The sequence below is a fragment of the Misgurnus anguillicaudatus genome, chromosome 24 (assembly GCF_027580225.2).
Source record: "Misgurnus anguillicaudatus chromosome 24, ASM2758022v2, whole genome shotgun sequence".
In the NCBI taxonomy this organism is placed as follows: Eukaryota; Metazoa; Chordata; class Actinopteri; order Cypriniformes; family Cobitidae; genus Misgurnus; species Misgurnus anguillicaudatus.
The window spans coordinates 29,269,350-29,295,841 of NC_073360.2; the positions used below are offsets into that span (position 1 = coordinate 29,269,350).

General features: G+C 35.2%; 3 protein-coding genes across 3 annotated transcripts in view; 1 reads left to right on the forward strand and 2 right to left on the reverse strand.

The window, feature by feature from the left end:
• Nucleotides 1–198: 198 nt before the first annotated feature.
• Nucleotides 199–3,294, forward strand: tspan13a (tetraspanin 13a). The gene is made up of 6 exons (XM_055197024.2): nt 199–357; nt 601–768; nt 1,013–1,093; nt 1,190–1,306; nt 2,454–2,564; nt 2,803–3,294. Exons 1-6 carry the CDS (start codon nt 295–297, stop codon nt 2,875–2,877), a joined length of 615 nt encoding a protein of 204 aa, XP_055052999.1. The 5' UTR covers nt 199–294; the 3' UTR covers nt 2,878–3,294.
• A 617-nt stretch (nt 3,295–3,911) lies between these two features.
• On the reverse strand, nt 3,912–6,826 carry LOC141361607 (LINE-1 retrotransposable element ORF2 protein). The gene is made up of 3 exons (XM_073863158.1): nt 6,557–6,826; nt 5,211–6,245; nt 3,912–5,127 (listed from the first exon to the last, which is right to left on the reverse strand). Exons 1-3 carry the CDS (start codon nt 6,663–6,665, stop codon nt 4,124–4,126), a joined length of 2,148 nt encoding a protein of 715 aa, XP_073719259.1. The 5' UTR covers nt 6,666–6,826; the 3' UTR covers nt 3,912–4,123.
• Nucleotides 6,827–18,000: 11,174 nt separating this feature from the next.
• The window catches only part of bag6 (BCL2 associated athanogene 6), a 31,235-nt gene continuing 22,743 nt past the window's right edge, over nt 18,001–26,492 (reverse strand). Inside the window, exons 20-25 of the mRNA XM_073863302.1 lie at nt 23,816–23,950; nt 23,650–23,703; nt 23,395–23,556; nt 23,033–23,140; nt 20,507–20,653; nt 18,001–18,664 (exon numbers count right to left, since the gene is read on the reverse strand). Of these exons, the coding sequence (XP_073719403.1) occupies nt 18,569–18,664; nt 20,507–20,653; nt 23,033–23,140; nt 23,395–23,556; nt 23,650–23,703; nt 23,816–23,950 (702 nt within the window). The 3' untranslated portion in view covers nt 18,001–18,568. The remainder of the gene's footprint in view (nt 18,665–20,506; nt 20,654–23,032; nt 23,141–23,394; nt 23,557–23,649; nt 23,704–23,815; nt 23,951–26,492) is intronic.

The following is a 26,492-nucleotide window of genomic DNA, read 5'->3' on the forward strand; positions in this document are numbered from 1 at the left end:
TTAAAATTACTACAGTCTAAAATACTGCAGAATAATAATGCTGGACATGACAAATACAAAGCTTTAATACTTTATATTAAAAGGTTAATATGGCCTAACTGTACACATACAAGGCAAGCCCTTATTGTCAAGACTTTGCTTATTTGCATAAAGGTGAAGAATGGACCAATAGCGTTAAAGTTGCCTACCTGAGCAAATCTTAGACAGCCTCCACATACAGTTTTCTCCTTGTCTTGAAGCAGACTTAGACAGATATAGGCAGACTATGATTTGATTGTACACTAAGAATTCAACATGGCATGTGGTGGGTTCGCTTGTTCCAGAACTGCCCTCTGTGTCTTGAACATAATTTATGTGGTGAGTCTATAAGAATTTATTTATGATGAATTTATTTTATGTAGATAATATTTTGCATATTTTATTAATACTCAAATATGTTTGTCATTAAAGTACTTACCAATTGTATTAATTTCATTTGTAGTGAAATTATATTATGAATGAGTTTTATTTCTAAATTTGTCAAGCCTTTTGTAAGGATTTACATCAAACACTTGTTAACCATTAAAGTTGGTTAATCTTGATCTGTTTTCTTGCTCTTAGTTGCTAAGTCTTTTCATGATTGGCGTGGCAGCATGGGGCAAATGGTTCGGTCTGGTCTCTAGCTTTAAAGTGATGGTCGCTGTCATTGCAGTTGGATTCTTTCTCTTTATTGTGGCCATTGTGGGTTTGTGTGGAGCTCTGAAGCATCATCAAGTTCTCCTGTTCTTTGTATCCTTCAAAACCAGAGACATCATAAATTCAAGTTTTTGTTTTTTATATTATATCTTACTCATTTTTTGTGTGTGTGTGTGTGTGTGAACATTTCACTGCCCATGCACAGTTCTCAGAAATAATATACAAATAAGAGACTGGAATAAATGCACTAACACTATGTTTTTTATTCATTTATCAAATCCTTTAATTTATAATCTGCAGCTTTGGATAGAAATTAAGGACCTTAACAGCTCTTTAGTACATGATTATACTTCTCTTGGTATTCATTGTGCAGTTTTCAGTATCACTGGCCTGCTTGGCAATCAGTAAAGAACAACAGGTACTGTAATTACAATCTTATTTGTATGACTTTATTCGACAAGTTTCCTCATTCCTCAAGAAAAGTGGTTTCAAATTCAAATGCTTTGTCCTGCAGAACCTTCTACTGGAGATAGGATGGAATAAATCTGAATCCATGCAGAGGGATTTGGAATATTCACTGGATTGCTGTGACTTCTATCAAGTTAACGTAAATGGGACGATGTGTGAAGCAGTAAGAACCATTATTCTGACATTGTTTGGTCATAAACTGTAGGCCCTAATTCAACTGAATAACACTATAACTCTAAAACGGTACTGGAAAGACTTCTCACACCTCTTAAACAAATAGCGTGACTGGAGATGAAGTCATACAGTGAGTGTATTGTAAACATAGGGTTGACTACTTTTTGGTTTACCCATATTAAACTTACATTTCAAATCTTTGGTTATAAGGCTGTAATCAGTTAAATTTTCCATACGGCAAAAATTAATTTCTCCAGCCAAAAATATTTTTTTAAATATATGCTAAATACATTTTGTAAAGCTTAATTAAACATATAATTTCATATAATTAATTCATATTAATTTTAACCTTCAAATATTAACATATATTTCAAAATGTATTTCAGTGGCAACAAATTAATTTCTAATTTTACAACCCATACAGCAAAAATAAATTTTCCAGGCCAAAATATGAAAATGTTTATAAAATGTATAAAGTGGATGTATAAAATATATATATATATATATATATATATATATATATATATATATATATATATATATATATATATATATATATATATATATATATATATATATATATATATTTAAAAAATGTGTTAATTTAAAAGCATGTGTTAATCTTTGTGCATTAAGCTTTTAAACCATTATGTGAAATTTTAACACATTATGTGTTATTTTGTGTTGATTTTGTGTTAAAATAAAACACAAGTTGTGTTAAAAGCAACACAAAATGTGTTGTTTCAATAATAACACAGAGATGTGTGGATTCTGGGACAACGCGTTTAGTGTGTTGTCTCAGAATCAACACTAATGTGTTGTTTTTAACACATTCATTCTAAGAGTATATTTTTGCAGTTGAAAATATATTTAATTTGAAATTATTATGTTATGTTTTATACAAAGTTTTTCTTCCAATGCCACGTGAAAATAATTACTTTAAAATATATGTATTTTTGAAATAGACTTCAAAATAAAAAATGGCCAAAAAAGGTAAACACTCATAGTAAACATATTTTAATATATATTTCAGCACACATATTTTTGGCCATTTTGTATATTTTGAAATATATATTTTTTGTATGAAGATATACAGTGTATATTGTTCTCAATTCTATATTTATATCTGACCTCAGGCCTGTTTCAAAGAGCTAACATGTGAGCCATGTTCAGTGATAATCCAAGCATATGCGGATGATGCTTTGCGTTTTGTTGGAGGAATCAGCCTGTTTTTCAGTTTTACCGAGGTGGGCATTGCTTTTCTATTGTACTAAGATGTCCTTTGTTTCTTAAAAAGTGTTTTTGTCAATTTCATTTTTACACAATGAGTCAGAATGAGTATATTTTACTTATTTAGTGACATATAAACAAAAGTAACAAAGTTGCACAAAACAATGATGCCCATGATGCGCTGACAGAATTACCTTGATATTTATACATTTTGTCCCAAATTCTGAATTAAAAAATTATTGTTTCCCTTTTCAGATTTTGGGAGTCTGGCTTGCATACAGATACAGGAATCAGAGAGATGCTCGACAAAATCCGGGTGCATTTATTTGACATCAAATACTTTCCCTTTTGCATTCATATATATTTTCAAAGACAAAGTGTATGTGTCAATTACCTCTGCTTTTTAAATGATATTTTGTATGAGTAAAGAAAGAAGTTTGGTCACTGCAACTTTGCAAACAACTGTACACCCAACCACTTCATTATCTATTGAAGCAGGATATGAGCAGGAACTGTTACGTCACTTATTTGTCTTCCACGTCACCCAAAGGTGCAGCAACACAACCAGGCTGCTCAACTGGTTTATCATTCATTTACTTGTGCTGCCTTCTGCTGGTTATGTGACTACAAAACAACTGTGTTCACTTGCACTCTAAGCTTTAGTTTCTTGTGCGGCCCCTTCTGGTTTAAAGTTTAAACTGCTGTTATTATCTTTGCAAAACATGAAATAAAAAAATTCACATTAAAGTATTTTTTACATAAATGTATACAAAATAGTACAAAAAACATATATTATTCTGAAACGTATTAATACGTAATATTAACAATAAAGATTTTTCTTAAAAAATAATCTTGAGGGTATGCAAAAATAAAACATTTTTGAATAATCAGATTCTTTGCTTTTAGCAGATGGGTCTGTAAACAACATCTAGCAGAACAAACCAAACATCTACTGCACAAAGCTGAAATGTATTGAGTTCCCCAAATCCATTGGCCATTCTTTTAGGGCGCACTCATATTATACCTAAATCATGCGCAATTTTCCCCCTCTCTACTCCCCTAGAAGCACGCACTCACACTGTACTTTGAGCTCGGGCACGTTTTCGTTAGGATGCGATTGTTTTGAAGAAAACAGGAAGTAAAACGCTCTCTTAACACTGGAGCCCATCGTAATGTTAAGTCTATGTTTTTTATTCTAAGTCGTTTGGTGCATGATGACACACAGCCCTCTCACATGCCTATCAACTTGCTTAGTTGATCTGTCGCATGTGTGGCTGAGACATTCACCAAACCCTGGTGCGCACATCAAAAAGTTTTAACGAAGGCAGATGAAGGTGATGTGGTCGCGCAATTGACGTCTCTCCTTTTGAACAGTTGGCACAATTTGTGATCACATTGCGTGTTCTGCGCCTGAGCCCAAGTGGACTCTTGGGCCGGCCAGGACACAATTAACCAAACCGCACCCAGGCACGGTACAGAGCAATCACACTAGTCAAACAAACCAGGTTTTGGGGATTCAAATGTGCCTGGTGCTGTTTGGTTTGGATAGTGTGAGCGTGCCCTTAAGCAATATATGTCAGTCTTTGCCTAAACTGAATTTAGAGGGGTCTGCTGTGAACACCTCAGATTGTCTTTCATCTATTATAAATCCTGATGTTTCTGTAAAATCTTGCAGCATCTTTTCAAAACTATCTAATGCTTCATTGGTGTTGGAAAGAAAAATAATGGCTTTGTCTTTTTCAATTATTGACTGTGGATTTCCTCCTTGAATTTCGGGTCCAAAGTGCCTTTTCTCACAGTTAACGGAGTGAATTAGAGGGAGAAGACAAATGCTTATTAGTAAAGGAGTCAGTGGACATCCCATGTTTAAACCTTGCAACTGAGAATGCACTGAGCTTGTTTTGGTGTGCTGCATATTTGCATCTCTTTGTGTCAACAACAGCTTCAGTGCTGATATAAATGTTTCAGGTAGTTTCACAAACCTTAAGCTATAAAACAAATAAGACCATTTGAGCGAGCCTGCATCTACTCTTAATGAAACAATCAGCATCTGAATTTTATCAGCTGCTTCTCTTTGAATAGCACTAATGCATTCCTGAACAGAAATGTGGGGTTTACCTTCACCTGGATTTAAAATGTGTTCAATAACACCACTTAACCTCTCTGCCAAAACTGTGGCCAAAATCTTATAATCAACATCCATCACTGTAACTGGTCTGCAGTGATACTGAATATTATTGCTGTACGTATGATCACAAATGTTTTGGCTTATTGATTCATCATGAACTGTGCATTTATTCGGCTTAAGGTCAAGGATTTTGTTGAAAAAAGCTTGCAGAAGGTCAACGATTATACTTGCATAGTGCTTGTAGAAATACACTGTTAGTCCATCTGGAGTTAGACAGTCAGGAAGTGAGAGTATAACAACCAGAATCTCTTTCCTTGAAAGAGGTTCAGTAAGAACAGTACTGAGTGTTGATTTTCTGTCCTCAAATCTCTCAGTCTGGTGTAAATGATCCAGGAAGTTCTGAAGATTTGGTGTATGATGAGCTTCAGTGTGTGGTTCAGAAACTTCAAATCCTGAAAAAGTAATTATGATGTCATATCAGTGATTTTCATACATGCAAATGAGTTTAGACAATCTAGAACTTCATCTACCGTACCTTCCTGCTCCATATATTCCATCTCATTAAGAAAATCAGAGGTTTGCATCCTCTCTGAATATCTTGATCTTTCTTTTTGCAATGCTGATGCCTCGCATAAAAGCCTGATCTTCACTCCTGGCCATAGATCACCTTTTCTTTTGGTGTTTATTCCTGAAATTGACTTAATTATACACGAGAGTCTTTCCATGCATGTCTTATCTTTGAGGAATAGAGTATCCAGCTGCCATTTTGGACCATTTGTTTGAATCTGAATTGATATTGGTGCGTGATCAGAGATGTAATGTTCTTTATCTAAATACTGTGGTCTTTCATGAATGCTACATGCAGTAACATTTCCTAATTTATGACTTTGTAAAAATAGATAGTCCAGTCTAGATTGTCCTTTCACATCAAAAAACGTAAATCTTTTAACCTCAGGGTAAACGCACCTCCAGACATCGACCAAGTTGAAAGTTTCCAAAAACTTCCCAAGAGCATCAAACGACTTTCTGTGACTTCGGTTTCTTATATTGGACGTTCTGTCGAGATCAGAATCCATTACGGTGTTAAAATCCCCGCCAATTATGAGAAAAGCCGATGGTGGGATTTGGGTAGACAAATAGGTGAACTCGGTATACTTAATTTTTTCCTCATTAGAGTTATAAACATTAATAAACACAAAATCATTCCCCCAAATCTGACATGAGATTATGATGTATCTTCCTTTGCTATCACCATCAACTGTGAAACCGCCTAGGTCAAGGTTCTTCTTAAAGAGCACGGCCACTCCACGTGCCCTTCCTTTGAATACAGTGAATGCCGCCATGGCATAATCTCCTTGTAAAGATTCAATCTTGATGCTTCCTGTTGAATAGATTGTATCTGGACCCACATGAGTCTCTTGGAGAAACACCACATCTGCATTTAGGAGACTCAATTGATGAAGGACCTTGGACCTTTTCCGATTAAATCCTTTTACGTTCCATGAAAGAACAGTTAGTATTTTCTGACTTTCATCACTTTCAGTCATCTTGAAATCATCTCTTCCCTTAGCTGTGAAATTTAAATAAGCTTTTAGAGTGAGGCTCAAAAATAGTCATCCCAGCAAGCAATTGTGCATTTAAAAGATCTCAAATAGCCATTCAAATACAGCCTAGAAGTCCACTGTAGGTAAACAATGATTCAGTGAATTGCAGAACCTGAAGAACTGGATCCGGATAGCCACATATCAAGTTACAAGTTTCATCATTTTAAATGTTTTTCACATTGACGCATACAATAACAAACTTCTTATAAATTAAATTAAAGTTTTGAGACACTCAATAAATTACAGATTAAATATTTTTTTAAATTGTAACACTTACTGGATACTTCATAGAGATGCTTCAGCTGGCTGGAGGATATATCAACAATAAAGACACTTCCTACCACCTCAAAGCAGATGCAAATAAGCATTACATCAATGATAGTCATCACTTTTAACCTCACATGACTGGGCAGCTTTTCTGCTAAAGAACAGGTAGATATGCTCCTCCTCTCAATGTAAATACCTGCCTTAAGGCTGGGAGCATGTGCACATTTCTATGTTCCTCCTTTTCAGCCCTGCGGCCTCGTGCCTCTGGCCTAATCGCAGCCTTGATAATATAGAGCTATATCACACTCCTACTCAAGCGATATTGCTAAAACATTGTCATTGTTTTGTCCCAAGATGCACACCAGTAGTGTTTTTTGTAAGGTATGTTTGTTTAAAAACTACTTAAATGTCCTAATATATTTAAAGGACAAGTTCGGTATTTTACACTTAAAACCCTGTTTTCAGATTGTTTATGATGAAATAGAACGGTTTTGACTGAAATTTGCACATATGATGCTGTCCCGAGAATTTTCGGGTGTTTGTTCTATCACCTCCCACCTACAATGGCTGTATAGGTGCACTGAAACAATCCTTCCAAAAATGCATTAAACTTTCATTTACAAAGACGTGAAACTCATCGAGTGGTCAGGGGTGTTCACTGATATGCTCACACAAAAATCGCTGCAAAAGATGCTTTCCAACAGGTTTTATCGTAGTTTTTGTCCAACTCCATTGACTTGTATTAGATGTGCTGTGAGGTACAGTATTACTCTGGCCGGGAATTTTGTATTCTTGCAATTGGCAAAGGCGGTTTATTGCTACCAACTGGGCTGGAGTGTCTATTATTCAAGCTCTCAACTGAAGAATGTACGGGTGTGAGACGTTTGGAAAAATAGGTCCCCAATTTTACAACGAATGGTAAAACAGCTGTTGGAGGGCATATTTTGCGGCGATTTTTGTGTGAGCATATCAGTGAACACCCCTGACCACTCGATGAGTTTCACGTCTTTTTAAACGAAAGTTTAATGCATTTTAGGAAGGATTGTTCCAGTGCACCTATACAGCCATTGTAGAGGTGGGAGGTGATAGAACAAACACCCGAAAATTCTCGGGCCAGCATCATGTGTCCAAATTTCAGTCAAAACTGTTCTATTTCATCATAAACAATCTGAAAACAGGGCTTTAAGTGTAAAATACTGAACTTGTCCTTTAAGGCCTAGTCCTGGATTAATCTAAACCCTGTCTGGGAAACTGCCCCATGATATTAATGAGGGGAAAAATAATTTCCAATGTTGTTCCTACCTATAGTTGGACACTATAACAAAACTAATAATAAAAATATGGAATTACAAATTGAATTACAATATTTCAATGCATATGGAATTACAAATATCAAAAAAGACGAGCCCAGTCTCCTGAAGATGCGTATAAATAGCACAAAGTTTAAAACTCGTGCAATACATATGCCAAATTCCACTTTGGCGTGCATATGATACGCAAGTCCTTCCTATTCACTTAAACGGTGCATCTTTTTTTGTCGTTTTATTTATTGGTTTCTCAATTTTTTTGCTATTTTCTTACCATTTTCGCTTGGGTTTAGGGTTAGAACAACTTTTTGTTATATAAAAATTACATCCTAACCCAAACCCCAACTCTAACCCCAACTCCAAGCGACCATGGCTTAAATATGGACAAAAACATGGAGAAACCTGTATATTAAATAACCTCATTAAGCAAATCTAAAATCTAACCCTAAACCCAAGCGAAAATGGTTTAAAAAACAGAAAAAAATTGAGAAACCAATAAATAAAACAACAAAAAAAGATGCAGCGTTTAAGTGAATGGGAAGGACTGGCGTATCATATGTATTGCATGATTTTTACACTTCGTGCTATTTATACGCATCCTCAGGAGACTGGGAAGAAAATACTAAGGTCCTGACTACGCCAACCGGGAAATCTTAAGGCACACAGGTCCAATGGTCAAGGATGGGGTGAGGAAGACACAAACAATAATTTACCAAAAAATATAGCTTCTTTATTTTAATATACACTATACAAATAGAAAAATAACAGTAGTATTGTTGAAAAAAATGTAAACAAAGCAAAACAAAAATACAAAGTCACATCAAAGAGGTAGATCGCCTGCAGAGGTCGGGGAGTCACCACACACCTAATATAATAATACAATCGTGAAAACACGAGCGCTACACCACTACGATTCTTATGCCTTGTGAAACATGCTCTGATTGGTTCGCAGATTTACATGAAACCAACCAATGAGCAACCACTAACTCATACACCTTGGGAACATGCCCTGATGGGTTCATAGATCGACATGAAACCAACAATGAGCAACTTGGGTTATACGCCACTACACTACAAATATAAAATTATTTAAAAACTTAAAGTTTGTTGCCTCAAGCACCACAAAAGACAAATTTAAACATTTGACATTTTCATGCAAAAAATTAAATATATTTATTGAAAACATAAATAATAAATTAAAACATAAATAGAATAAAAAGATTTTTAAATTATCAGATTCTTTGCTTTTAGCAAATAGGTCTGTAAACAACACCTAGCAGAACAAAGGTCTACTGCACAAGGCTAAAATGTCTCAAGTCCACCAAATCTATTGCCCATCCTCTTAAGCAATATAGGTCAGACTTTGCCAAAACTGAATCTAGAGGGGTCTGCTGTGAACACCTCAGATTGTCTTTCATCTATAATAAATCCTGATGTCTCTGTAAAATCTTGCAGCATCTGTTCAAAACTCTCTAATGCTTCATTGGTGTTGGAAAGAAAAATGACGGCTTTGTCTTTGTCAATTATTGAGTGTAGGTTCCCTCCTTGAATTTCGGGTCCCAAATGCCTTATCTCAAGGTTAACAGAGTGAATTAGAGGGAGAAGACAAATGCTTATTAGTAAAGGAGTCAGTGGACATCCCATGTTCAAACCTTGCAATTGAGAATGCGGTGAAATTGTTTTGGTGTGCTGCATATTTGCATCTCTTTCAGTCAATAACAGCATCAATACTGATATAAATCTTTCAGGTAGGTTCACAAACCTTAAGCTTTTAAACAAATGAGACCATTTAAGTGAACTTGCATCTACTCGTAATGAAACAATCAGCATCTGATTTTTATCAGCTGCATTAGGGGCACAAGTGCAGTCTTGAACAGAAATGTGGGGTTTACCTTCACCTGGATTTAAAATGTGTTCAATAACACTACTCAACCTCTTTGCCAAAACTGTGGCCAAAATCTTATAATCAACATCCATCACTGTAACTGGACTGCAGTGATACTGAATATTATGGCTGTATATATGATCATAAATGTTTTGGCTCAGTGATTCGTCATAAACTGTGCATTTATTCGGCTTGAGGTCAAGGATTTCGTTGAAAAAAGCTTGTAGAAGGTCAATGATTATACTTGCATAGTGCTGGTAGAAATACACTGTTAGTCCATCTGGAGTTTGACAGTCAGGAAGTGAGAGTATAACAGCCAGAATCTCTTTCCTTGAAAGAGGTTCAGTAAGAACAGTACTGAGTGTTGATTTTCTGTCCTCAAATCTCTCAGTCTGGTGTAAATGATTCAGGAAGTTCTGAAGATTTGGTGTATGATGTGCCTCAGTGTATAGTTCAGATACTTCAAACTCTGGAAAAGTAAAGATGATGTTATATCAGTGATTTTCATACATGCAAATGAGTTCAGACAATCTAGACCTACATCTACCGTACCTTCCTGCTCCATATATTCCATCTCATGAAGAAGTTCAGAGGTTTGCATCCTTTCTGAATATCCAGATTTTTCTTTTTGCAATGCTGATGCCTCGCATAAAAGCCTGATCTTCACTCCTGGCCAAAGATCGCCTTTTCTTTTAGTGTTTAATGCTGAAATTGACTTAATTATACACGAGAGTCTTTCCATGCATGTCTTATCTTTGAGGAATAGAGCATCCAGCTGCCATTTTGGACCATTTGTTTGAATCTGAATTGATATTGGTGCGTGATCAGAGATGTAATGTTCTTTATCTAAATACTGTGGTCTTTCATGAATGCTACATGCAGTAACACTTGCTAATTTATGACTTTGTAAAAATAGATAGTCCAGTCTAGACTGTCCTTTCACATCAAAAAATGAAAATTTTTTAACCTCAGGGTAAACGCACCTCCAGACATCGACCAAGTTGAAAGTTTCCAAAAACTTCCCAAGAGCATCGTACGACTTTCTGTGACTTCGGTTTCTTAAATTTGATGTTTTGTCGAGATCAGAATCCATTACGGTGTTAAAATCTCCACCAATTATGAGAAAAGCCGATGGTGGGATTTGGGTAGACAAAGACATGAATTCAGTAAACGTCAATTTTTCATCATTGGAGTTATACACATTAATAAACACAAAATCATGCCCTGAAATCTGACATGAGATTATAATGTATCTTCCTTTGCTATCACCATCAACTGTGAAACCGCCTAAGTCAAGGTTCTTCTTAAAGAGCACAGCCACTCCACGTGCCCTTCCTTTGAATACAGTGAATACCGCCATGGCATAATCTCCTTGTAAAGATTCGATCTTGATGCTTCCTGTTGAATAGATTGTATCTGGACCCACATGAGTCTCTTGGAGAAACACCACATCTGCATTTAAGAGACTCAATTGATGAAGGACCTTGGACCTTTTCCGATTAAATCCTTTTACGTTCCATGAAAGAACAGTTAGTATTTTCTGACTTCCATCACTTTGAGTCATCCTGGAATCTTCTTTTCCTTCAGCTGTGAAATTGAAATAAACTTTTAGAGTGAGGCTCATAAATAGTTATCCCAGCAAGCAATTGTGCATTTAAAAGATCTTAACTAGCCATCCAAACAGCCTAGAGGTCAATTAAAAACAATAAAAAATTGTTACACTTACTGAGACTTTAATGGATCTTGTCACACTTGAAATATCAGAGATGCTTTACCTGGCTGGAGGATTAACAAAAAAACACATTTACTTTCTATCACCTCATAGCAGATTCAAAAAAACATTGCATCAACAACAGTAGTCATCACATTTAAGCTCACATGATTGTGCAGCTTTTCTGCTAAAGAACAGATTGGCTCCTCCTCTCAATGTAAATACCTGCTTTAAGGTTGGGTGCATGTGCAAATTTATACTGCATGTTTCTTCTTTTCAGCACTGGTTCTAGCATGCAATGTCATCACTATTACAAATTATAGTTTCACACAACAGATGATGAAATTAGAAGAAATTATGTTGACTCTTGTGTAATGTTTTAACCTAGCCCTCTCTAAAAAAAAAGGGAACTTTTTGTTTTAGTAGAATATATTAGATTGACCCTACATTTCTACATAGTAATATTATTATATATTGAGAACTAGATTTTCCTAAGTAAAATGATAAATAAATACACAATTAATTCAGGTACACTGAAAAAAAATGATTCATTCAATTTACTCAATTTTTTTAAGGTAAGTGGTTGCAATCAATTTATTTAAGCTACATTTAAACAAAAGTTTTTTATTTTTTATTTTACTTTACTAATCTTTTTTGTATAAATGTAGCTTAAATAAATTGATTGCAACCACTTACCTTAAAAAAATTGAGTAAATTGAATGAATCATTTTTTTCAGTGTACAAAATGAACTGTGTGGGAATAGTAAGTCTTATTAAATATTTTCTTGGATTATTTAACTGTTTAAATGCACATAGTCCTAAAAAACTAAGTAAATTTTAATCAAAAAACTTTAACTTCAAGACATGTTGTAAGGAATACCGATAATCACTTGTGTAAATATTATGATTACTTAAGCTTTTTCACTAAATAAGAACTGATAAAACTTAACGTACTTAAAAATAATAATAAAATGTCATAAAGGTTTAAGCTCTTATATTATTAATGTTGTTTTGTTGTAAATTATAATTATAAAAATTAAATCAAGTTTATTTAATTCAGTCATGAATTTTGTGCCATTTAAAAATTTAAAAGTAAGTCCATACAACCATGTTAAAGACACAACAGGAAATAAGATTTAATTAACATTTTTAGGACAGCAATGCTTCAGTATTAAAAAAGGTAGTAGAATTTACCTAAACGGTTAAAATAAAAAAAAATTAAGTGACATTTACTTCATTATTTAACAAATGTTTCAAGTATTATAAAGTAGATTTTATTTTGGTAGATAAGTTACTTGAAATTAAAGAAGAAATTTTACTTAAAATAAGTTTGTGCAAATTGTTACAACGATTACAATTAAATTGTTAAAGTTATTTTTTTAGTGGTAAGCATTATGATATCAATGAGGAAAAGGTTATTTGTGATGTTTTCCTGCTTAGAATTTGACACTAAAACAGTATCCATAAACATTTTTGTTATATTTAAAAATTAAAGGTTTATTGCCTCAAAGCAACATTGTACAATTAGCACAAAGTACAATTATTTTCAACCCAGTATTGCGTCAAAAAGGGATGAGCCCAATCATTGGGTTAAATTAACCCAGAAAATGATTATGTTTGACCCAACATATATAAAACATATTATTATAATATATTAATAATAAAATACTTATATTCCAACCTAATATGCATGAAATGGCCTGTGACTCAACACTCAAGTGTTTTTTTTATCTAAAACACATTTGATAAATAATAATATATATAGTTGTTTCAAAACTTATTTACATACCAGTGATGGTGAGACAGATTCTTTTGAAGGCAATCACCTGGAGATGTGATGTGCTGTAAGTAGCAAAACAACAGACTCCCTCTGGGTAATAAGAGCACTTTTTTGCTTAGTAAGAGCGTTTTCCTTCCTTAAAATAGGGTTAACCAATCAATTGTGGATCTCTGATCTCATACCCTGGTTGTATGCATTGTTCATTCCACTTCACCCCTCCTTTCTTCTTAACTACAGTATGTCCGGAGACATACATTTTTGCCAGATATACCATCTATGTTGGGCAAACCATTGTCTTGTTTCCCAATCCAGTCCTACTTGGGCCCCCCTTCCCGTATGATTTAGATCTCTCCTTATGTGAAACACCGGATTCAGCCCATCAGCTTTCTCCCAAAATGTTTAAGATTTACACACTAACAAACTGTTGAGTTAAATCAGGGGCTTCACACAGGGAGACATCCAAAACATCCTGGGAGGGGTGCCACGTAGGACTGGATTGCGAACCTGACATTCTTCTTAATGTATCCTGAGCACTGACTATATAACTTCACTGAAGCTTGAAGATCTCGTGTCTGTGCCTCACAGCAGGAATACCAGAGTGAAAAGATTGAACCTTTCTAGATTATACGACAAATATTCTAGGTAGTGTATTTGCAACTCATAGTACAATGTTGAATTCAAATGTAAAAGGTCATGTTCAATTTCTTTGCATGGCATACTTTACATTCACATTTATGCATTTGTCAGGTGCTTCTATTTAAACTTGCTTACAGCTCGACAGACATTTTCTCCATATTATATTTGATATAAAATGCAATCTCAACTTGTAACCAGAGAGTTGCCGGTTCGAGTCTCATCATGGCTGCAGCAGGTTGCGACTGCTCCGGGTGTGTGTGTTCACGACTTACGACGATGGGTTAAATGCAGAGGTAACATTTCGAGTGTGTGAAAATTTTCACTTTGGTAGACAACAAAACAGAAGCTGCTTTACATTAAGGGAAGCTGGGGACACTCTCACGAGAGGAATGCAACTTTCTTAAGTATGACGCAATAATCTAAACACATCACAGATTCTTAGAAGAAGCATGAGATACTGTAAATTTTCTTGCGTGCCAGGGTATGGAAAACACTCACTCAGTGCTGAGATCTGTCTCGTCACACTTCCACTGGTTTTCATTTCATGGGGGCGGTTTCCCAGACAGGGATTAGCTTAAGACCGGAGTTTATAGTTTAATTAGGAAATATGACTAGTTTTAAAAAACATGCCTTACTGAAAACATTACTTGTGTGCATTTTGATGCAAAACAAAGGACACTGATGTATTGAATTTAATAATTTTTTTTAAGGTAAGTGGTTGCAATCAATTTATTTAAGCTACATTTAAACAAAAAAGATTAGTAAAGTAAAATAAAATATAAAACTTTTGTTTAAATGTAGCTTAAATAAATTGATTGCAACCACTTACCTTAAAAAAATTGATTAAATTCAATGAATCATTTTTTTCAGTGTATGCCAGCTCTTACATTTATTTTAGTCTAGAACTGGTCAAATTCCTGTCCGGTAAACCACCCCTTAATATTTTTTCTGTGACTTGTGAACAAAAATTAAATAGTAAAAAATAAGTAGTGGTGAGCGGGGCACAAACTAACGCTAGGCTATTTTTTAACCACGGCTACTTTACATATTTAAACAGGGCCGAGCAATCTTTTTCTTTTTTTTGTCATTTTCCGTCATGAACATTTTTCTGCCATTTTGAATTATTCGTAAAACCTATTTTTGCAAACTCGTCCTAGAGCTTTTGCCCGATTGTCAAGAAAATCGGTATGTACCATCTATAGACCCTCAAGGCAAAAAGTTATGGAATTCATGTCGATTCGTCAATCCGTTTCCGTAAACCGTGTCAACAAATTTTACGTAGAGCGCTAAAAAACGGATTTGAGGCTGTATCTTTGCCAAACTTAAGCCTGTTGACACGAGACTTGATACTTGTGATGGCAGTCAGGACCTGAGGGTGCATGCACAGTTTCATCACAACGCCACCTAGTGGTCAGACAAATGTTTACATGCCTATCATTTTTGCTGCGGTCGACATATTTTAGTGGGACTTGTTACTTTGATGTCCTGAACTGTTGCCGAGTCCAACGATACTAAACATGCCAGGTTTTGCCTTACGGTTAGCCCTGCGCAGCAAAATAGCGCTTAAAAAACGAATATCTCCGTGAGCGTTATTCCAATCGCCTCGAAAAACGCCATAGGAAGAACATTGCATTACCTTCTGAAGAAAAACCTCTATTGGCGCTAATTTGCGAAAAACAAAAAATTACCTTAAAATTTTGTGTTTTTTTACACACAATTGGTTATAACTTCACACCGAAACGAGATTTTCTTCAGTGTTCTAGTTGTCAATGAGAACACAGTTTTTTTGCTGATAACTGTTATAATATTTTGTCTGAAATCAAGAGATTTTCCTAGGTTCTTTAAACTGCTCAACTGAACTCAACTTTACTTTCTCCTGTGTCCTTTTTGGCTTGACCCCGGCAATAGCTGCTTGCAGCTATATTTCCTCTTACTGTCAGAAGATGATTTCCTGTGAAATTGTGAAAAGTTTTGGTTAAGATATTGAACAAAGAGTGTTTTGGAGGCATGAAGGTAAATCTGAAAAGTTTGGTTCAAATCGCAACAAATCAATTTTGAGTAAATTTGGGTTTTCTATACCAAGAAAGTGACAAGATGAAAACCACTATTTTGTGTTACAAACTTTTATATAGCATCTTTAGGTTATAATAACAACATTAAAAATATATATCCATAATTTGATTTTTAAAAATGTATTATAAAAACTGATTATTTTTTAAGCAAAAACTGATTGTTTTTTTTTCAAAATGCTATAAATCTATTGAATCAATATTTAAATGTGCATTCATCTTTGCCATGTTATATTCATTTAGTTGACTAGTGGTATACACTGATTTAAAAAAAAATAAACATTAATGGCATTAATCAAAGCACTTTGTCATATTAAGAACACTGTCATTGCTGCTGTCATCCTTAAGATGTCGTCATCGCTGAACTTTTTTGACAGCGATCAGCTGTAAAATGTTTTGGTCCTGCTCGATATTCGTTGACTGCGCGTAAAATAATGGAAAGTTTTTCATAAGATCCTCTTGGGTCAATGTGTTAGCAATGCACAAGCTTAATGCAGCAGTGTGAGAACAAGCAACAGACGGCATTTATCCATCTGCCGAGTGCCTCTCACGTAAATTATTAGAATTTTTTTGGCTTACGTTTCTTCCAAGCCACAGAAAACCACCACAGGTTTATCAGTGCCATCAAAAGTATTATTTTGTTTTTGTTTGTTTGTTGATCACGAAAAACAAAGTAGATGACGAAAACTAGAATTATGTGTGCAAAGCGCCGCCATTATTAATATTTACAATGCATGGAATGGTGCGCTGTGATTGGTTGAGTGGATTTATTGCATTCTGCAGAGAAGGAGGACTGACATTGTCGCGGTTTGGGAAAAAGGGAGAAAGATGACAGAATAACATGGTGGACTTCGGATTTTGCATAAAAAGAAGAATTGACTTTTTAATACTGACCTGATACAATACTGATTTTGGCGAAAACTATTTTTTGTTAAAATGCCGTTTATCACATTTTGGAGGCAAACTCTTTATTTCTTCATCTTATGTAAGTCACCAAATCCAACCTTCTTACCTAAAACATAACACCTAAAACATAACACCATTTTGATTAAAAACATTTTTACACAGTGGGGTTTGTTGTAACATAGTGTTACAATTTAGCCTCAAGTATACAATGATAATGAAATGAAAACAATGTAAATACTATTAAATCAAACACAATATCTGGGCAATTATGATTTTTTTTGTCTTAATCGTGCAGCCCTTTAAAAGAAAATCTATTTATATGCATTGATGGTTAGATAAAGGATCATAAATGGATGAATATGTGGAAATCTATCTATTATAGGCAGATGAATAATATCCACCTTTAGCATATAAAGTGTTTTATTGAATTATTTGGGTTTAAACAAAATTGGTTAAGTAGTAAAGTTTGCACTCCTTTGACTATCGATGTAATTGTACGATAATGGTAGGTCCTACAAACAAAGGTTGAGTGTTCATTTCAGAGATGTGTGTTGTATAAAAAAATGATTAAATTAACTTAAATATTTTTTGAGTGACTGAGCCAAAGCCAAAAAGTGTTAGGTTGTGACCCTTTTTGACCCAACGTTGGGCTGAAAACAACCCAGAATTTTTGTGTAGTGTGAGGAAAGTCTAAGCCGCTCACATTACAAGCTCAGGTGTGAAAAGTCCTACTGACTGGGATGAGTTGAATGCAGAGGTGTGTGTTCTTGACAAATACCTCTCGAATATGTTATATGACAAATACATGACAAATATGTCTCACATCCACTTTGGTCAACAAAACAGAAGCGGAGTTACATAAAGGGAAGCTGGCAACAGTGTCACACAACCTACGTAAACGTGACACAATTAATCCCAGAACATCACTGATTCCCAGAAGATCTGTACATAACTTGCGTGCCAGGGATGTTAATCTTCATTCTTCAAGACAATTGAAATGACGTAATTTATGGAATTGTTATTAAATGAGATTCCAGTCTTTCCACATATCTTTAAAATGATTAATTTATAGTGATTTTAAAATTTTGCTTAAAATAACATACAGCCCCACTATACAAACAGAATTATGATTTTACTCACAAAAGACCAAATAAAACACGTGCGGTAAACAACTCAAGTTGTTTAATTTCAGGTATTTTACATTCAATGTTCCATATTACACTGATCTTTTTTTGCAATAAACCATAAGCAAAGATATAGCAGAGGCATGATGGGACAGATGAAAAGCAAAGCAAAACATAACTTTTAAATAACAGCATCATTCTTCATTGTAATATTATTTCTGCCCTTTCTATTTCCTCTCTGATCACTTCACTGTATTCAATTACAATACTGTTCTCATCGAAACAAATAAAAACAGGAAGTGTGTGGTGGAGCATGCACGCAACTGGTGCTAACATAATGACCATGTGCCTCAATTTGACCAGCTGTTTGGTGGGTACGGGCATCATGCTCCACCGTCAGCCGTGCATCATCCACACAAAACAATCCGCTTATCAATACAAAGATAGGGATCAACAAGCAAAAAATTGTTTGATTAAAAGGTTTCTATAAAGACCTTTTGTGGGGAAGCGAAACCATCTGCTGACTTGTGTGTAGATTCGACAAATAAAACACACCCTATATTAGCTATAGAGCTGAGGTGATGAAAGCTGGTAGGTAGAAAAGTTATGAGTCCGGAGAAAAGACTTGATGTGTGTTGGGAAACCGCCTAGAACTGTAGTCAGGGTCTTCCTTGACTCTCTTCTTGATGTCATTCTTTAGCTGATAAAAAAAAAAAGATAGTCTCATTCACATTTTTGCCGTTATATTTTTTGTGAATTCCACTGACATTTGAAGAGTTTCGTTGCAAAACGAGATAACTCCGTTTTTTTAATTGTTCAGAAATCTCGTTTTTTTTGTTGTGCATTCCAATTAATTTCAATGCTACTGCAGTTGGTTTGCTTTGATTTAAACCTTCATAACTTACAAAATACAGCTAAGTAGCACCATAAAACAAAATAATAACATGATAACATAATAATAAACATGTTTTGACAAAAATGTTAAAAAAATGGATTTATCTCGTTTTGCAACTAAACTCTTCATTTATACAACCTAAAAAACAAACTAATTCCAGTCAAAGCTTTTATACATTTCTCTATATAATAGGAACAAAAGAGAAATTTTATGAATTAGAATTCAAAATCTAGACACATTTTTATAATATTTTAGGTACTACAGTATTTTCACCAAAGGCCTATTTCAAAGAATGACGCTTACAAGCCGGAAGCAGACAAATATTTATCAAGGCACTACATTTGTTTACTTACAGTACAATAGCATATACGAAAGTTACAAGGCATGAAGCGTGCCATTTGTTTCAGTTAGTATGTGTATTTATCATTTCATAGCGTTACCGAAGACAAACATTTTAAAGGGACACAAGGCAGCACTTTTATTTTAATAAATCATCTTCGTAAGTCGGTATATGGTTTAATGACTCATTACCAAACTAATGAAGTCTCTCTCGCCCGCCCCTACCGTCTGTAGGAAGAATACCCCACTTGCAACTTCGCTGTATCCGACCCAGTGTCCTTCAGTCTCGCAAAGTCTCAGATATCGCGAGAAGCAGTATCACTTTACAGCAAACAAGACAGAGGCAGGCGAGCTAAACACGGCTAGCGATTGTTGCAACTGGCAGAGCCGGTGAAGAAGCATCGAAAACCCTTGACGGAAGGGTAACCTAACTGGATTGGAAATAAGCTGATAAACTTGGTTCTGAGGGGGGAGGGACAACAGAAAGCATTTACTTTCAGACACTAGGGGGAGCTCGTAGAGAAATATTACGCAGACTTGCCTGGTTTCCCTTTAAAAGCGTGTTGAAATGATGCCACTCAACAAAAAAAAGTGACAAATATGCATTTACTGTGACTGCTAAGCACAGAGTATGAACTCCATATCCATTGATAGCCTAACCAAGAAGCCTTGTAGTCCTTATTAAGTAGTTGGGACTCAAAAGTCAACTGTCCACTATCATATCATCTCGGTGTTAGCAAACATGTGCGCATGCCGCCTGTCATGTGAGTGTGTGAGGACTGAACTTTTTTATTCTTTCAGGCTAACTGCACTTGAACGGTCACATACACATGTAATGTCAAAATGTGCAACGGCAAAAATGTACGTAAACAAACACGATTATGTTTGAAGTGAACAACCTCTTTAGGGAAAAGATTGTGTATTGTTTAGTTTAAACTAAAACATGCCTGTTTGTCCTCGTGTTTTCCCCCACAAAACAGGATTTCTTATCAGTTTGCGTTCTGAGTGCTTCTGACGTGTGTTTTTAAGAGCGAAGGATGTGGGAAGCACTCCGATCAGAAATCCTGGGAACCGTTATGTCGTGTTTGTGGTCATTTAACAACTGATGGTGTATGATGTGCTGTCCTGACCACACTGTAGGACCAAAACTGTTAAAATCAACGGGACCTCTGATTGGTTTGGTTACAAACATTTCTCAAAATATCTGCCTTTGTGTTTGTCAGAACAAAGACATTTCTACAGGTTTGTAACAACATGAGTGTTTTCATTTTTGGGTGAACTATCCCTTTAAATTTCACCATACAGTACCTGTTCGCCATATGCTTCTTGAAGCTCTGGTTTTTCTAAATCTTCTTGTAGGGCATTGGGGGCTGTTGTGGGCGTTACACCGGCTGACTTGGCAGCTTGGCTTACTGCGTCAGAGAGAGACAGTCTCGGCCCATCACTTTTTACCATCTGCAAGACACACAACAAGAAATATGTTGCTGATCAATGTCGCTCGATAAGAGAAATGTTGCAATACAAAAGTTTACAAAATTTGGACTTCACATGTTTGTGACCAAAAAGAAAAACAGATGGTTTGAGCTCAAGAGCTATTTTAGTTTATTAGCATCTGTTAATAACCAACTTTGCTCGGCTGAAAAGAGTGATGTGGTGTTGGGCAATGATTAATCGTATACAAAATTAAAGTGAGTTTTTGCATAATATATGAGGGGGTGCTGTGTGTAATTATTAGGGCTGGGCAAAACATTTTTATTTTTCAATTAATCGTGTGTTTTTCTTACGTGGTCAATTCAAAATCGATTCTCAAAAGCCACAAATTAATTTTTTTCATATTTATTTCCGCAAACATTGAACGTAAGATTAACAGTAATCTAATTACTAGTCTTCTCCACTAAATGTCACCCTCTTTTTTGCCTTGTGCAATGTTACCAAGGAGCGAGAGGCGAGCCTGTTATTCCTTTATTCATTCAGTGCTTAAAGGGAAACTTCACCCATTTGCATTAAGCTTTGTATCGTTAGAACCCCCGTCATGTTTTTAAATGGTCGTGCATCATTCCCTCAGGAGAAATACTAATTTCAGTGAGGCACTTTCTTCTTTCAATGATGTAAAAATCGTCATTTTGCGTCACTGAAAGAAGGAACTCCTGTATCTCTGTTGAGTTTGAAAGACTACAGCCACTCATTCCTCATTTTTCCAAGGTGGGGGCTATGGGTAGGACCCACTCACGCTACAGACCAGTGTACAGATCAGTGGGTGGGACTTACGAAAATATACGAAACAGACGAAAAAAAACGATCAGCCGCCATCTTTATGCTAAGCTAAGCTAAACAGAAGTTGTGGAGCGAGCCAGACTTCATGTTACAATAACAGCGGAAGTTAATCAATATGATATAGAAGAGGGTGATTTCGCAAGCGTGATGCTCTAATCTGCTGTTCATTGCACCTTTATGAGCCACAATACAGCAAAGCGCTCAGGCAGATGGAGGAACAGAAGCACGAGGAGTAGGCCGGAGCCTGGGCTTCGGCTGAGTAGAGGAGCCCGGGGAAGACGCCGCAACCATCAGCCTCTGCTGCGTAGAGAAGCCTGGACTGATAGTGCCTCTACTCTCGCTGTGTGCCTTCTTTATAACATTTCTGCATCAGATAAGGATATGGACGTTTGTTTGGTGAATGTTTCCAGGCAAAAGAGCAACTTTGCGCGTGTTTGGACATGTTTATTTCACAGACATGTCTCGGCTTACGAGCACAAGCTCCAAGAGCTGAGGCAGCGCGTCTGTGGAGATATTGTGCAGGGGACGCGTTTGTGTGGAGGATGCAGGGATAAACGGACGTCTGACTAAAGTGAGTGTTTCTATTTTCTTTGTTATACTAAGGTGGCATTTATAAACACAATAGCATATCTGAGCGGTGTTTTATATGTCTATGTGAAAGCAATGAGGCTGCTATTACACAGATGTAATTACAATAAACAAGAGACAACAAGAAAATTGGTAAAACTAAATAAACATTTAATATGCATACCCTTTTTTAACTACTTGAAAAGACATTTGTACTGCGGATCTGAAACCGCACGTTACTGTTTTAATAAGACTTTGCTACACACCAGACCAGAGTGTTATTGTGTGTAACACAATGTAACATCACGTTTAAAAGTAAATCATGATTGGTGTCTGTCAGACACAGTGGTGGCCATTTTTTTGTTGTTTTACTAACGTGGCATTTATGTACACAATATCATATCTGAGCCGTGTTCCGATTAATGGGAGTGGCTTGCAGAGCTGTGCATTGTGGTGCATAGTGGGAGTTGTAGTTTTTCATACAAATGTGCTCTAAAGTCACGTTCTGTCTTTTCTCGGTCAAATAGGCACAAAATTCTAAATTTATGTTACATTTCGACTATAAATATGACCCACTTTCAACAAAGATTAATGTTCCTATCGATGAAATGGCCCTTTAAAAGTAAAGTATAAAATAGACTCGAGAATCGGAATCAATTTGATAGCGTATGAATCGAAAGCGAATCGATTTGAAACATCTTAAATGATACACAGCCCTAGCAACATATATATATACACACACACACGTATGCATAACATGTTTTATTTATATTTTTATATATTCTATATTATATTTAAATTAACAAAATTGATATAAATAAAACATTTTTGAAATTTATTAAATACACATAATAACAACAACACAGATATTATGCAAAAACATACTTTTATTTTGTTTGCGATTAATCATTGCCCATCACGTTTATATCTGCTTTAATCTCGTTTCTCTTTTGATGCCATTTATCAAACCAAAAATGAATACCTGTAACTAACCTTTCTGCGTTTTGCGGGCATCCCGTGCAGATATGCGTCTGAGAGAGGAGGTTGGGCTTTCATCTTCCTCTGACTGATCTGATCATGTCTGATAATGGGAACCCACTCCTGCAAACACCACAGTCAGACATCTTGCAAAACAACCCACGCTCAAAACAACATCTACGTTCACACGCTCCACTTAAAAATCAGATAACGGAAGGGATGCGTTCATTTTGTCAATGATGCTGGTTTACATTTACACAAATCCACACCACAATGGAAACTTTCATATAAAAAAGTCATAAGAATGAGTCGGCAGAAATCATTGGTTAGACATTTCATCTGCTTAAATAATACAGAACTCAAATAAAAAAACTCACGGGAGGTAACGTAGCTGCCCAGGCTTCAGCATCCCTCCCTGGCTCCTCCCCTCCAACGGCTCCTTCTTCCCTTGCTGGACCTCCTACCGCTCCTGCTTCATGAGAGGTGGCCAGAACTTCCTCTGCTGTAGTAGCAGGTGTTGGAGAAAGGCTGTCCCCCATCTCCACACATCGATGATACAGATATAAATTACATGAAGTACAGAGTAATAGATAAGATCGTATGCCACACTTAAACCTGTGATCTTTATTTACCTCCACATTCTGAGGCTCTGAATCCTGTATGGGCCTTTCCGTCATCTCTTCACCCTTTAAAATAATATATTTTAAACCAGCAGCATTAGCCAATCTGCTATATTAGTCAGATTTTATTTATTTATGTATAGTTTTATTATTGTAATGTTTAAGTGATAAACAGAACCTGTGTGTGGACTATGTAATGGGTGATCTGTTCCTCTGTAATGGGAATGTGCTCCAGTATCACTTGCAGCCTCATGGTCATCATACCAGTTAACCAGTTTACCAAACTGGGGTTGACCTCTGCTGACATTGTGCGCTAGTGAGGCACGTAAACCAACATTAGGGAAACATTTGATGGATAAAAAACTCAAAAAGTACAAAATGCACTTCTCATACACAGACTCTGGTACATACATGCATGTCTAACCCTAAAGATTCATAGCAAAAGAAATTATACTACAAACTGAAAAGGGATAGTTCACCCAAAAATAAAAATTATGTCATAATTTACTCCCTCTCATGTTATTTTAAACCTGTATACATTTCTTTGTTCTGATGAACACAAATTAAGATATTTGCAGGAATGTTTGTAACCAAACCGGTCAAAAGCCCCATTCACTTCCATAGTAAAAAATAATACTTTGGCAGTGAATGGGGCTCATGAACTGTTTGGTAACAAACATTTTTCAAAATATCTTCCTTTGTGTTTATCACAGAAAAGAAATGTATACAGGTTTGTAACAACATGAGAGAGATTACATTTTTGGGTGAACTATCCCTTTAAATATTGCTTATAATACAAATTTATAAACCCTGCCTATGAAAACAAGGGTAAAGTCTTTAAAAATATTCAGTAAATATTAAAGATATCAAGGTTATATTTTTACAAAATGTTCATAACATTGTTTAGGATGCTTTTATGTAAAAAAAAAAAACTAGTGCTGGGCATATATTAAAGGTGCAGTGTGTAATTTTTAGAAGGATCTCTTGACATAAATGCAAAATATTAAACAAAACTATATGATTAGGGGTGTATAAAGATCTTTCATAATAAACCGTTATGTTTTTATTACCTTAGAATGAGATGTTTCTACATATACTGAGGGTCCCCTTAAATGAAAGTCATCATTTTGTGCTAAGTTGTCTCAATCGAGAACATGTTTGTCCGGTGGGGGCTAAAGTAGCTTCTCTTTGCGGGTGATTCTCACGAAACCATTGAAACACCACGGCACTAATGATTTTAGCTTTAAAATGTGTAATATAATAACATTAAAAAGCATCAGAATTAACACAATACTGTGTTCTACCTTGCACAATGTGTGATTTCAACATAAGAATTTATAATTGGACATTTTATCAAATTTTCTGCTGAAATTCTCATTACCGCAATGTGTCCGGCTGTGTTTGAACATGCGTTATGTTGTAATTTAATCAAATGAACACAAAAATATATAAAAAAAATGGATGTTTTGCTAGACTACTTTAGATGACAGAAAAAATATTTACTGCATATTCATGTATAATAATAATGAAGAAAAATTAGGAAAATGATGTGTCCATGCCTGATGTTCTCATCCTCCGCAACACTTTTTGAGAACAGTTTAAGCACACATACAGAATTTTAATAAAGTTTGATTTTGAGTGACCAAGCACATGGACCAGTTACTTCAAGATGGCTACCAGGTAAGATCATTTTTTTACAGTTAATTTGAAATATTGTCTTGTCAGAATGCTTACACGACATTTTGATTATCATTACCGCAACAGATGCTTATTAAATGTTATTTTAATTAATAGAAGCATAATACTTTGATTTTAAATGCATGTGCAGAATCTCCAAATTATGTTCTTTCAGGTTTGTCATGTCATTTTGAAAACATGTCAGTGTTGATGTTTTCTGACTGTTGCGGTAATGAGATTTTTTAGGACTAATGTTTTTAATTATGTTACAAAAAGTGTTAAATGATAAGTAAAAGTTTTTAAATGAATGTTCCCATGTACTCCAGACTTTGTTTTTCAATGTCTGGTGGGAAAAAAAGGAAAATTTAAGCAATTTTTACATTTTCATGCTTGACATTTTTAAAACCAAGTTTTCGTGAGAATCACCCATGTGTTTCAAAAGCGAGGGGTGAGCAGTGGACTGAGTCGTTGGTTGCAATCCCCAACCTCACCACTAGATGTTGCAAAAATTTACACACTGCACCTTTAATCTAGATTAATCTTATACAAAATAAAAGTAATTTTTTGTATAATATATGAGTTTGTGCTGCGTGTAAATATTATGTATATTTAAACACACACATATACATACACACACACACACACACACACACACACACACTTAAGAAATGTTTTATTTATATATCTTTTTTTATTTATATGTAATATAAATATATAAATACATACATACATGAATTACACAAAGCACAAACTTAATTATGCAAAAAAATACTTTTATTTTGTATGAGATTAATCTAGATTAATCTAGGCCCAGCACTAAAAAAACAGGCAGTGTCACATGTTATAAATTATATTGCTTTATTGGCTTGTAGTCACAAATGAATGGGATTAGTTTAAAACAGTCCAATGAATAATTCCCTAAATGCAAGTCTTTACTTTCACAAAGCTCAACTATCACTTTATTACTTTTTCGATTTCCAGGGAAAGCACATACTGATAAAATGTGCTTGAATGTGCTGTAAGCCGCTATGGATAAGTGTCTGTATAAATGAAAAGAAATACTAGTAGCCTACTTTACTAATAGTACCAGTAGATGCTCATTCAAGATATTTTTTTAATACTGTAAACTGATACCCCCACCAACATGGAAATTACAGAGATAAAGTCGTAGGTCGCAG

Excerpts from the sequence above, each read along its gene's own strand:
- tspan13a (XM_055197024.2), top strand. The coding sequence starts at position 295 with ATGGCATGTGGTGGGTTCGCTTGTTCCAGAACTGCCCTCTGTGTCTTG. Across the intron at positions 769-1,012 it reads ATCAAGTTCTCCTGTTCTTT|TACATGATTATACTTCTCTT; the intron begins GTATCCTTCAAA and ends ACAGCTCTTTAG. Across the intron at positions 2,565-2,802 it reads TGTTTTTCAGTTTTACCGAG|ATTTTGGGAGTCTGGCTTGC; the intron begins GTGGGCATTGCT and ends TTCCCTTTTCAG.
- LOC141361607 (XM_073863158.1), bottom strand. The coding sequence starts at position 6,665 with ATGACTATCATTGATGTAATGCTTATTTGCATCTGCTTTGAGGTGGTA. Across the intron at positions 6,246-6,556 it reads GCATCTCTATGAAGTATCCA|CTAAGGGAAGAGATGATTTC; the intron begins GTAAGTGTTACA and ends TAAATTTCACAG. Across the intron at positions 5,128-5,210 it reads GGAATATATGGAGCAGGAAG|GATTTGAAGTTTCTGAACCA; the intron begins GTACGGTAGATG and ends TTACTTTTTCAG.